Below are 15,186 nucleotides of genomic sequence, written 5' to 3' on the forward strand. Positions count from 1 at the left end.
TAAAAATATGTATATAATACTAAAATTTTATAGATACAAATAACAACACATTTACTTCGACAATTGGAAATTTGCTATTTAGATAATTCTATTAGAGATGAGGTAAGATCCATTTATAGTTATATAGTTATCTATATAGTTATATATAGATTAAAATTGAATTTATTATGAATTTACTATGAATTTACTATTATTTCTGCCAAAGTAACTTATATTCCTTTCTTTTTATTAATTTCATAATTTTGATATATACATATAAAAATAATCATTTTGAGTGTTTTTTTCACACATAATGAGTGAATAGCAAAATAGCTTTAATTTTTGAATCATTTATAAAATAGCTTTGATACTATATTATTGAATTCTGTTTATGCAAGGTTTTATATATAATAAATTATTTATCATTGGCTTTATATTGGTTTTATGGAGATGATTTATAAGATCAATTACGAGATCTATTATTTGATATATTATATTATAATATAATCTCGAAATTACTTAACAATTAAAAATAGATTTGTCATAAATTTTGCATATAACAATTTTTTTATATATTGCAATATCTTTTACGAGCAAAAACTTTCTACATCAATAGTAGCATATAAAAAAATTTTATATCCTAAAAAAAAAAAAATTTCGACCTGTATAAATCAACATTCATTAAAAAAAATCATTTCGTAATATTTTAAAAAAAGGATTATTTTGTAAATAAAAAAAAAGATGATATTTTCTATACAAATATATTTTAAATAAAATGAATCAAGGGAATGATAAATCAAAGGAAAAATATATTTGTGACGTATGGTTTCTTTGAAATTTTTCTTCTTTGTAATGAATACTATATGAAGTATTATAATAAAAAAAAAATATCATATAAAAAAATAATAAAAAAAAAAATTTGAAAATCATAAGTTAATTCTGCAATTATTTTTTTAAACTTTTATCGATTTAAATCTGAAAATAAGGAATTATTTTCCAAAGCCGTGACAAATAATTTTTAAACATTATTTGCATGATGCAAATTGATATTTTATGATAATTTATGTAATTTCGCTAATAAATATATAATAATAATAATAAATAATAATATATATAATAAATATATGTGTTTATAAAAATGTGTTTTATAAATATGTGTTTATATAGCATATTTTGAAGATTAGACAAATCAAAATAATGAAGAGTTCATATATAATAGTTCATATATAAATACATATATATCTAAGATTTAATTTAGTTGTAAGCATTTTAAGTTAAGCATTATATAAAATGAAATAATTGAAGAAGGAAAATGCTCAACTAGATGCAGTGTCACTTACATATCGTAATATTACTTACATACAAAATTTCTCAATAAAAAGTAAATGTATAATATAACTATATATAATATAACTTTTTTATATAGAAATGACTATTTTTGAATTTTAGTATAATGTAATATATAATGATCATAAATATTATAATATCATTATGAAATATATTTATCATTAAAAAAAAATTATGATTTTTAATTATGCAAATTTACATAATTTTGTTATTTAAGATTTACTTCCAACGAGTATTTAGCATTCAGTACGATGATTATATAACTCCGTTTACTGTATAAACAAAAATGTGTTACGATACTATCGCATATATCTCTTATACGTTTTTAGTTTACCGGTATTTATTCTATCTAACACAAAATTAAAATTAAAATTTCTAATACATTATGAAACATTTATAATTTATTAATTAAATCTTATCAGACATATAAGAGCTTTTTCATTATTTTGATATTTAAGATTCATCGAAACAATTTTCCCTGTATTATTTTTATAGATACTCTTTATATCTGTGCAACACAACCGTTAAAATAGGTGTAATCATATTTTCATTAAATGTTGCGGTACAAAATATGTGATTAATCTCTCGACCATAAGTTACAAATTAATGTAATGAAAATGGGAGGAATAAGGAAATGTATAAAAAGATATGTGTATGTTTATTTTTGTTTCTTTCAGAAATGTGTTACAATTTTAATATTAATGGAAAGATTCAGATTATAATTGTGACTATGACCTGTGATTATATATTTTATAAACATTGCCTAAAGATTCTGACTAGGGATTTTATGAACTATCATCTAATTGTGCATATTATATATTAGTATATTTGAATCGGTCATTAGAATCGGAAAAATTTAAATCAATAAATTTGCATGCGGTTTTATTATATTTATTATTTTATTAGGTGTGCAAATAAATTCTTTCCCCCTTTTTTTCGAAATTTAAGATTTTATAAATCAGATTACAAGATTACATCTTAAAGTATTCACCCTCATTGTCTATAATCTTTTTCCATCTGATGAGTAAATTATAAATTCCATTCCTGAAGAATGACAGCTACTTGCTAGTTATGAAATTATCATTACATTTTTGAATATCTTTTTTCGAGTTGAAATGCTTCCCCAACAATTGATGTTGCATGAAAAAGACAATACTTTGACGGAGCCAGGTCTGGAGAGTAGGACAGGACTTTCCATTCTAATGCATAAATTGTGTCCCGCGTTTCTTTACAACGTGTGGCAGAACATTATCGTGTTGCAAAATCACGTGTTTTGTTTCTTATCCAGTACGGCTATTTTTGCTCTAACTGGTCGTATAAATTAATATTGATTTTGATAATATTCGGCAGCTATTGTCCTTCCAGGTGGAAGCAATTCATAATAGGTAATTCCTCGGAAATTCTAGCACATAGACAATAAAACTTTTTGCAATGCAAATTCGGTTTTGCTATTGAAGTCGACGGTTCCTCGGGATTAACCCATGATTTCCGTCGTTTGAAATTGTTATATAAGACTTATTTCATCGCCAATAACAATTTTGTGCAGAAAACTTTTCATTTTATGCCGTGAAAGCAAGGCAGCAAAAATCTCGAGTCTGTTTTTCTTATTCATTTCGTTTAATTCATGTGAAACTCATCGCTCTAACTTTTGAATCTTATCCAATTGTTTCAATTAGATAGATATTATTTGTCTGATGACTCCCAATCTTTCTGCTAATTTTTCTTACGTCTTGATCGGATTTTCATTGAGCAATTCCTCTGACTCACCGTCATCAAACTTTCTCGGTTTATCAAATTTTTTCATCTGAATGATCATCATCTTCCAAATTAAAATTTCCAGCTTTAAATCTTTGGTACCACTTTTTCCATGTTTTATAAAATACAGTGTTCTCTCTCAGTGCCGCATAAACCATAACGCAAATAATGCTTTTCGCCTCTTGTTATATTGTTTGAAATTGTTGCAAGACTAAATTCTTAAAGTGCTCATTAAGACTTTTCTTAAAAATAAAAAAAAACGCTCTTTCAGATGGCATCAGAAACGGGAAATAATTCGAATTCAGTCACAAGATATGATCGTAAAAAAAAGGGGAAGGAATTTATTTGCACACCTAATATTAATAAATTTGTAATTATATTTAAATTAATTATATTTAATAAATTTGTATTATGATTTGTATCATCGATTAATATTTTATAATAATATTGTTTATACTGATTGCAGAAAATCATCGATCAAAATACAAATATAATAATAATAAGAAAGTTAATCTCTAAACAGCCAACAATAATATATTTATATATTCAAATATAACTATCATGTTTTGGAAGTTTTGATCTGATTGATCATAGTATTTTTCTTTTTTTATTGATTTTTTAATCATTATTGATATATGTTAAAATATTACTATACAAAAATTATATTTTAACTGCAGCGTTACAACAATATATATCTTGATTTTTAATCTTTACTATAAAGAGAATATTCATATTCGAATATTTTTGAATATCAAACTTCACATACATATTTATATATATATTGTTGTACAATAATTATATATTCAAATACTTTTTTTTAACCATATTTAAAATGTTTATTTTATTTTCTGATCTTATTTGAATGTTCTTTTTCTTTGTTTAGAATATTAGAAAATGCTATATAAATATTTTCAAATTTTTTCAAAGATATTCTCATAGCAAAACATATCAAATACAAATTATTCGCGTTAACAATTTAGGAAATAAAAGCATTTAGAGAATAAAAATTAAAAATAAACAATAATTTCAGGTGCAACAATTTTCATTACAAGTTCTTCTTCATCCTTTAAAATTTACTGCTGGTGGTTACATTCTTAATAATAAATTATCAACAATGGTGAGTTGAATAAGTTGAATATATAATTTGATTATTTATTTAAGATTTTAATTTCTTTTTCAGTTTTTTGGTAATATAATGACTTCTATTATTATATTAATACAGATAAGTTCGTTGTTAAAAGAATATTTAATGAAAAAGAATGATGAAAAATGAAATTCTTAGACAAAATTTTTGGAAATTAGAGGTTATTATTTCTAAGATCATGATTATTTATAGCACATTATTGTAATAAAGAGATTATTGAGAAAAAAATATTAGAATTTTGACATTCATTTTTTACTTTTTTGGATATAAAACTTTCAAAATTTGGTAACTATTTTGAGAGTTACTCTATCATAATTTAAAATAAATAATTTTATCGAATTATCTCTATTCGAGAATCAACAATAAATTGATTGATAATGTCATAACAATAACAAGTGTTTTTTAGAAAAAATAATATTTTTTAATTTTAAGACTTCTAGGGTTATAGAATTCTCCATTAACGATCAATCTTTTAATCTTTACTTTTATAGTACTATCATTAGTAATGGAGATATAAAAAGCTATTTAAAAGATAAAATTGCGAAATTAGGCAAAAATTTATAAATTTGTATTTAATTATTAAATTTCTGATTAAACCGCGAAACATATTTATCTTCAAAAATTGTTATTCGCTTTGAGAAATCAATTATTATCAATAAAGAATTTTGTACGCTACAAAAAGCTGTTATTTTTTTTCGTAATTTTGTTCTTTTCGAGCTTTAATGTATTAACGTATTAATTGTAAATGATTTTCATGTGTTACATGCTTTTTATACTTATTTACAATTCTAAAAATTTGAGAAGTACAAAAGTTAATTATAAAAGTTTGAGTTCGAAATAGAATCGCAAAAAGAATAACATAACACAATCCTAAGATAATTATAAAGAATTTTAGAATTGTAATAATTTTTTCAAAAAAACCTATGTTGTATTATTTAAAACGTATTAAATATATACAACTCTTATCTTCTATTTATTTTATATTATTAGAACCCTATTTAGCTTATTTTATATTCTAATTTAACAGTTATAACAATTTATTGTGTAATAAACAGAGCAATAACTATCAATTTTTAAATACTATCATATCCATTTAGCGGAATGGTTAATTATAAGATGAAAATCTGAATTTAAATGAAGTTCGCATTCGAAATTAAAAAAGAATGACTTGGGTTTTTCATACAAAGAAATTGAAATAAGTCTATTAATAATCAGCTATTACTAAGATTAAAGCTACTATATAACTTTTCTTATTACAATATGTAACTAATTTTACTACAATTTATTATATTTTATTATTTACATTAAATTTATTTTTAAAAGGTTTGGGAAAAACGGTTTGGAAAAAAATATAAAAATGTAAAAATAAAGTAAAATAATACTTGGGTGAAATAGATAATGTTCAAAATTGTAATGATTGTAATATTAGTTTCATATTTCATATTTTATTATTATTATGCATTCAAAAAATACATATTTAAAAATTATCGAAATCAGGTACTTTTTTTTTATAATTATTTTTATTTAAAACAGTTTAATAAATTAAATATATTTCAATTACAGAAAATTATTTTATTACACACAACAATTATTAAGAAACAAGAAACGAATCTTGAATATTTACAAAAAACAATGCAATTCTTTTAAAAAACTGCATTCTGTGATGGTGCTACTTAAGATCTATTTTAGTAATTATATATTTAGTAATTATATATTTATTAACAAAAACTTACTATACATAAAATAGAATTTTGGAAGATTCGAGTGGAATATATAATACTTCAAAATTATTGAATATTAAACTTTACTAATTAGAATACTTAAATAAATGAATTTCGATATAAAACTATTATAAAAAACCATTATGTCTATCAATATTTAGCAGAAGATTCATTTTAATTTTTTGTGCAGAAGATGTGCATAAAAAATTAAAAAAAAATGATGTTTCGAATCAAAACAGCCTTCTTTTTTTTGATATGACTTATTAAAATTAAAAATTATAAATATATTTTATTTATTAAAAATCTTGAATATATACAAATAATTCAGTAAATCTTCGATTATGACATTCATTTGATTTAAATCTTGAACATTCTTTCTTATTTTCTTTTAGGAAATGTTTTCTTTTCTAAAAAATTAAAGAAAGCAAATTACTAATAATAAGAAGAAATGATTTTTTAAACAAAAATGTAGATAACTGAAAATTATAATTTAAAATAGAAAAATGCACAAAAAATGTTTTGTGTTTGAAAATTATTATGAATATATAAAATGAAATGGAAAATTTAAAAAAATATTAAATTTTCAATTTAATATATAAATTAAAATGAATAAAATAAAATTAAATAAAAAATTTTATAAATAATATATATAATATATTTTATATATATATATTTATATTTATATATAATACATATATTTATATTATATATATATATATATATATATATATATATATATATATGCAAAATAATATAAATTAATTAAATTAATATTATTTTATAATAATAAAATTATTATAAAATATTATTATAAAAATTATTATTATAAAATATCATTGAAATTATTAAATTTTATTAAAAGTAAATAAAATAAAAAAAAAATTAAAATTTGTTTAGCTATAGTGAATTAATATTCGACAATAAGCTTGAAATATTTATGGAATACATTCGTAGGACAATTAATTTTAAAAAATTAATTTTACAAAATTTATTTAATTATATGTTACTTTTATTGTCCTTTTACCAATTCGTTAGAAAAAATAAGTTATAATGTAATTTTAATTACATTATAATTGTAATTTTATACTGCTAATAAGAAATAGAAATATAGGAATATAAATATAAGAAGAAAATACAACTAATAATTTTAGATATGATAAATATATATAATATATTAGAAATCAAACTAAAAAGAAATTTACATAACATACATTACATAACATACATTTTTGAATTTGTAACTCAAAAATATAGAGTGATATATTTTTATATAAGGATTCATTTCCATATAAATGTTAAAAATTTTATGTATTCGTTGAATATTGACACCAAATTTCTGAATATTTTTGAATGTCTTTTGTTTAAAACAAAACATTTTTTTAATTTTTTAAAATATTTTCGTGCATATATTTGAAATTTGTTTTTCTTATAGAATTAAAATATATATTGGTAAAAAGTAATTTACTATTTTTAATAAATTTCACTTTTATTTATGAATAGCAAGTTGACAAATAATTTTTATATATTTTTAGAAAATAGTATTCTTAAAGAATATTTATAAAATTAAGATCATGCGGATATTAACGAATGAAACAAGATATATTTAAACACATTATATCATTTTTTTTTCTTGAATTGTGATAACAATTTTTCCTGCGTATAATAATTAAAAAAAATTATTTTTATTTTACTTCAAAATAATATTTATTGAATGGAATTTCAGAATGAAAAAGAACCAAATTATATATATACAAAAATTATATATTTTTTTTAATCATTATAAATTCTATAAAACATATAGTAAATCTGATAAAAAATAAAAATTAAATATATTATTGAATCAAATAAATATTCTGCTAGATATGTGAATATAAACTAATTTATTGTCTCATGATTAATATTTCTATGAAATACGTTAAATGAATAAAAAAAAATGAATAAAAAAAATTTGACTTTGAATTTCAAGATCAACGTCATTTTTGTATGTATTTTTATTTTCAAATTTTCATCGATCCAGAGATATCATACTTTTGTATTCATGCAATGGTCTGTAGATTTATTTTTTAATTGTACACTATGTACAATAAGAAAAAAGCTGCAAAAATCATTTTATGTTTCTGCATTAAGAAACTAAACGGTTATACAAAATTCAAATTTCTTACATGAGATTTGTCATTCTAAATCATAATTCTGCAAGACAGCATTTTGACACAAAAACAACTCAAACAACTCGGACATAAACAAATATTTACTTTAGAAAAAATGATCTTGTAAAAAATTAACCTGTGCATAAATAGAAAATTTATTAATGATATTAGCTAAAAATATAAAAATAATTAATAGAAATAATATAGAAATATTTAATATTTTCATTATTTAAAATAATAGAAATAATATCTAATATTTTTATATAATCATTGAATAAACCAAATTTTTAAATTACAGTAAATCAATAAAATGATAGATCTTCTTAGTTTAATGCTAAACAAAGATAATAATAAATAAGAATGGATATATATATGGATAAACACAATTTGAAACTCAAATTGAAACGCAATTAGCCACAGAAAAAAATTTTGGAATTAAAAATCTCTTTACACGTTAATAAAATCAATAATATAATGTCTATTTCAGAAATTTATTACTAAAATTTGTATAAAAATAAATAAAATAAATGTAAAAAATTCATCATAAATAAAAAAATTACATAAAAATTCCATTTTATAATACAATTTTATACGATATTAAATAATCATTTGGTAATGCAATATGAAAATCAATAATAATCATTAAACAAAATTTTTTTTTTTTATTTCTTTATCAGACCTATATATTATCTTATTGTAATAATAAACAATAACAAACAATATAAAATAAATATGGAAACATATTGACAACAAATCTATTATCCCTCAGAAAAACATGTTTTTCTTACAAATTCTTTCAAATCATTAGGGGAATTAGAAAATTTTAATGTCGATAAAGATTATAAAACAAAATATTTATAATATATAATTATATATATAATATAATTATATAATTATTATATAATATTATTATATAATATTATATATAATATTATTATATAATATAATTATTATATAATTATATAATATAATTTATAATATATAATATATAATATATAATATATAATTATAATATTTTATAAGATTTTAAAATAAATAGTCAAGGAAAAAAATTTTAAAATAAATAAAAAGTTATTTTTATAAATAAAGAGCTCACATATTGATCGATGTTTCAAGAAAACTTTTCAGATATTATATTTTAAAATAATTAAAAAATTATAAAGACAATTTTATTATTACAAATTTAAATTATTTTAAAACAAAATCTTATAAATCTCAACTCGGATTGTTAACAATTATTTAATTGTTATTTAATTTAAACAAACTAAAAAAAATTAGAAATAAACATAAATTATTATATTATAAATTAAAATATTTCTAAAAATTTTCAAAAATAATGATAATACATTTTACAAATATAATTTTAGAAACAGACCGAGCCTAATAAAAAGTTGAATTTAGAAAAATATTCCTAACTTATCCCGAATATATTTTATAAAAAATTAAATTAAAACAAAAGTTAAAAATTACTTGAAAAAAACAAAAAATACAAGTCAACAAATAAAATAAAAACTAAACAAAATAAAAACTAAATGAAATTATCAAATCAAATGTAGGAATTAAAAAAATTCAAAATTTGTCAATAAAAGAATTTCAGAATATTTTTATATTAATATTTATCTAATTTTGATAAATATCACTTAATGATACTTAGTAATTATTCATTAAATATTCATTAATTTTTAAAGTGAAAAAAAAAATGATTAGAATATTGAAAATATTATTTCTCTATTTATCACAAAAAATAGATTCCAATTGCAAGAAACATTCATAAAAAAAAAATCATTATTTTTGTCTTAAAAATATTATTTATTATAAAAAACGTTGAAATTTAATTTACCATTCTATTTCATTATATTTCATTACATTTCATAAAACTTCATTCACAAATGTTGAAGCTGACTCAAGTAAGATAATTATATTAGACAAACTACATTACAATAAAAAAAATTCATTACAGAAATATGAAATTAAAAATCTTCTGGCATCAATCTAATCAATAGTAAAATTTTTTAAGAACTTCCACCAAAAACGATAAGAATACTAATAGCCTTTGTCGTATTAAGAATCAAACAATTTCCTCGTTAAATGAAAATAATAAGTCTTTATCTAAATCAAAAAAAAGTTCATTTATTTTCATTTTATAGATTGATCATATTATAGATTGATTATAGATTTATAAACTGAAATATAAAAAAAAATAAAACTACTAGAAAAAATTATATTACTTAGTATGAAGAAGAAAAATGAAAAAGATAACGAAGAAAAGAAATCTAATATATCTCATCAATTTGGAACAATTTGCTACAATTGAGTAAATTCATTGATATAAAATCATTTTCGATTTTAAATAAAAGAAATACACTGTTCTTTTTCTAGATATTGAAAATCTTTTAGTAAAATTTGGTATGAAAATTTTCTAAAAAATCAAATAAAATTTTCCTATATTCTATCATTGGCTTCTGAAATCATATTTGAAAATTTAATAAAAATTCACAATTTGAATTCGAACATCTTCAACATTAAAACAAAATTTCTATAAGACAATATTGAAAAATTGAACAGTTATTAAAAATATAGAAAATAAAAATGATGAACGTAGATATATTATATTCATCTTTCAAAAAACTAAAAATAATAAAAATATATAATAATGATTCATCTATACCTTTAAATAGTGTCATTCCTCCAAATCAAAATATTAAAGTATATATATTTGAATTCGCAATTTACGAATGAAAATAACATATATGTGCCAAAATCGAACAAAGCCGTATTAAAAGAAAATAAATGCATTGGTTTATTAATAGGTATTCAAAATTAAACATGGAAAATAAACTTTTTTTATACATCAAAAGCCATATAACTAAATTGGAAATATTACAATCCTTAATTCTTCCAATTATATTCAGAACTGTATTGCACAATACAAAAATGCACAGTATATGAATAATGATGAAATACATAAAAATCTCATGATTAAATTCGAAGAAATAAAATATTTAAACGATAAATACCAAACAAGATTAAAGATTATCCAAACAATTTGATTATAAATCTATATTCAGAAATTTTATTCAGGCTTCATAGGAAATCTTTTTTACATATATATAATAGATAAATTTAGAATAAAAATGTATTTTCAAATGTCCTAAATCTAATAGTTTCTTAAAAATAAAGAAATTTTTTTCAAGTAAAAATCTATTCCAGTAAGATAATAAGTTTTAAAATGCTAGAAATAAATTCTAAAACATAATTAACAAATAATTAATAAAGTATAATCAAAAATACAACTTAATTAAATCATACAAAATCAAATAATAAATGCAAAAAAAGATCATAAAAAAGAAAAAGTCTGATTTATTGATTACATAAAATAATAAAATAATAATATAATATTATATCATAGCTATATGAAACTATATGATTGCGGGATAAATCATGAATTCAAATTTAAATATGAAATAAGAAAAAAGAAAGATATATACTAGATGTAAAATAAAAAAAAATATATTGATTACATTATTGATCAAAATATTCTATATAAAATGAAGCTTTTATATAAAATTTTTATGAAGAAAGAAACTTCTAAAAAATAATAAAAATTCTTATTAACGAAAAGTTATTAAAAGTTATAAATAAAAGATATAAATAATATTATAAAGATATAAAAATAAAACACTGTTTAGATATTGAATAGATAATACAAGATGATGCTGCGAGGATAATGCTGTTTTTGAGAGAAGAATTTGAATGATCCTTCGTTTATTATATTTAAAAACAATTCAGCGTAACAACCTGATCTTTTGGCCTGAGACGATATTTTCTATCCATGCCAATATCAAAAGCAATTAGCATTATCTTATTTGAGAAAAATTATTACAAAGACTTGATCAATTTCCTAGGAAACAACGGACTTTGTGGCATAGCACTTCAGTCTTATTCCAGAAATTTTTCTTGGATTAGAAGTGTCGTTCAATCAGGGGACCAGTCCACAATATAATTGATTGCTTATGTACTCCACTAAAGACTCGTGATCTCGCGAGATGAGCATAGAGGGAGTTTTAAAAAGTACCAACGTTTTGGAAGAATTTTTTGAACTTCAGAACTTTTAGAATCTTCTAACCGTCAGAACTTTTAGAATCTTTTAACCTTCAAGAATTTTTTGAGCTTAGAAGTCTTTTAAACTTATAATTTCGAAGTTTAATGATAACGTGAATCTTCATTAGCATATAAATTTTGCTTTTGATCGCTTTACAATCGAATTTGTTAACAACGAACTTTGTAATAAATCATTTTTATTATTATATAGCATTAATAGCTCTAGGAACAAATTGGAATTAATAGATATACAAGACAATTATTTTAACATTTTTTAACATTGTAATTAATTGGTTTTATTACTATATATCATAGAAATGGGTTGGAGCTAATAAATACTATACGTAATTACTAAAATTTTGCCAGTATATTATATTATATATATATATATATATATATATATATATATAAAACATGACTGTACACAATAAAATTTTGAAATAAAGAAAACTAAAATGAAAATCTGCAAATATGTTACAAATTTATACTTAAAACATGATTTAAACATTGAAATATCGAAACATATAGAAAGTACGGATCTTTATAAACTGAAAAAAAAATATGAAAAAGTGAAGACTTAAAGATTTTATCACAATACATTTTAACTTTCATTAGTCTGATTGTAGAACTAATCTTAATCTTGGAAGAAAATTAAATTGAAAGTAATTTTTTAAAATGAAGAAAAAAATTATATTCTTCATTTTAATTTATATTCATTAATAAATAATAAAGTTTGCTTTCTTAAAGATATAAAAACATATAATTATAAGTATAGTTCCAGATAATGTGACGATTATTTTTAATTGCATTAGTTGTATGTAGTTGCATGTAGTCATAAATGAAATATGAAGGAGGTTATACAATATACAAATAGGTAAAACCATTTATTTTATAGTTTGCAATAATATGTGGTATTTTAGAAGAAATATAAAAAAAAGAAAATATTAATTATTAAAAAAAAAGTGAGAAATTATTTATTCAATAAATAAGTATCATTTTTTATTATCATATTTTCATCATAATATATTTTCATCATAATTTTTATCAGAAAAAGTAAATATAACTATTTACTTTATATAATTTTTATCAGAATAAGTATAATTATTTACTTTATATAAGAATAACTATTTATTTATTACTATTTATTTTTGAACACAGTTAAGAAAAATATGAAAAGTAAGTAATATGAAAAAATATACATCTAAAAATATATATCTAGAATTCTTCGTTATATAAACAATTCATATAAAATAATCTTTTTTCACAATAATAATTATAGAGAAATTCTGTTCATTTTATTAAAAAGATTCGTTTCATCGATAAATTCAGAAATTAATCTATTTTTTTTATTTCTATGTTAATATTTAGAGAATTCGACACAATTTAAAAAAAATTTCACTATAAATGAATTTGGAAATTTATTTATCTTTAAAATTCTATTTATTTACATTATTTATTTGAGAAGACATTGTTTATAAAAATCTGTTCCAAATTATATGTGATTATTTTATTAAATTATATTGTAAATTTTTTATAAAGATTTTATAAAATTATTATATTATTATAATAAAATTATATAATTATATTTTATATAATATAATTATATAATTTTATAAAAATCTCTAGGATTGTTATTTGTCATAAATTTATTTATCATAATTTTAATATATACTATTCTTTTAGACATAACAATTAATGCACTTAAAAACTTATTATGGATACCAAAAAGTCAATATGCTTCGCTAATACATATCATTATTTTTAATGAGATATTTGGTCTACGAGTATTTGAATGGAAAAAACGATTACAATATGGCTGGAGCATACTATATGTTGGTATATGTATCATTTTATATGTTGTATTTTTGAATATAGCAATTAATACAAGTTATAAAAATTGGCCTGCATATTAAAAGATCAGTTATAAACTGATATCATATATTAGTATTATATGCATAATGATTTTTATAATTCTTGGAATTCTGAATACAAAAGTAAGTATAATAACATTATTATAAAATTAACTTAATTATAAAATTAATATTATTATAAAATTAAAATAATTATAAAATAATTAAACAAAATAGAAATATCAGAAGAAAACTTTTATTTTTATATAAAATAGTGTCCAATTTAACGTTGCAATTTTTATTAATTTTAATGTTTATTGCTATTCCTATTAATGTTTAGAAATGGAATCTCAAAATCAAGTTTGTCAAATAAAATAAACTACTGAATTTTGATCTTTGGATTGATTCTTTATCAGATTTATATGCATTTCTTCTCTTTCGTTTAAATTGAATTTGCAAAGTAAAATTTATCCAAATTTGCTTGAATTGCAGGTATTATAATAAGCACTGTTATTTTTAATTTTAATTATAAATTATCACATCAAAATCATTATTACATCAGAAATATAACGTATTTATAATGACATTATTATAATAACATTAATGAGAAATTTTTGAAGTATTTTTTTAATTAACATTCTTAATTATCAAAAAATGGAATATTATCAAATATATTTCATAAAAAGATTTTCTCGTTTTTTAATTTAATTTTTATTAAAGAAGAAATCAAAATTTTAAACAATTTTTTTTCTAATTTCATAACTATCTAATTTTAGTTTTCGAATATTTGCAAAAAAAATTGTTACGCGCGCGCGTATATGTACAAAAATATATCAAATTACTAAGGAATGATAAAATAAAATATAAAACAATCGATATTGCAATGATAAATTGTAATAATAGATATTAATAGATATAATTGCTCATTTTTCTCATAAATGTTTGATGAGGTGAATGTTTGGATTTATAAAATAATAGTAATTGTTTTTGTCAAATTGAAATAAAATTTCTTAATTGATATTTTTAAAAAAATATAAGCATTTAAAAATATAAAATAATTTTTAAAAAGAAAATTTTTCAAATTGTATAAGTTTTATTGATCATAAATATTCAAATTCACGAATATTGTAATTGGGGTTTGT

The 15,186-nt window shown here is 19.5% G+C and overlaps 1 protein-coding gene across 1 annotated transcript in view; it reads left to right on the top strand.

The window, feature by feature from the left end:
- Positions 1 to 14,422, top strand: part of LOC122715533 — a 28,487-nt gene extending 14,065 nt beyond the window's left edge. The window contains exons 3-7 of the mRNA XM_043937802.1: positions 34 to 102; positions 4,112 to 4,198; positions 4,262 to 4,307; positions 13,878 to 14,030; positions 14,385 to 14,422. Of these exons, the coding sequence (XP_043793737.1) occupies positions 34 to 102; positions 4,112 to 4,198; positions 4,262 to 4,307; positions 13,878 to 14,030; positions 14,385 to 14,422 (393 nt within the window). The remainder of the gene's footprint in view (positions 1 to 33; positions 103 to 4,111; positions 4,199 to 4,261; positions 4,308 to 13,877; positions 14,031 to 14,384) is intronic.
- The last annotated feature ends 764 nt before the right edge of the window (positions 14,423 to 15,186 follow it).

Source organism: Apis laboriosa, unplaced genomic scaffold (assembly GCF_014066325.1).
Source record: "Apis laboriosa isolate Shangri-la unplaced genomic scaffold, ASM1406632v1 scaffold38_cov145, whole genome shotgun sequence".
Lineage (NCBI taxonomy): Eukaryota > Metazoa > Arthropoda > Insecta > Hymenoptera > Apidae > Apis > Apis laboriosa.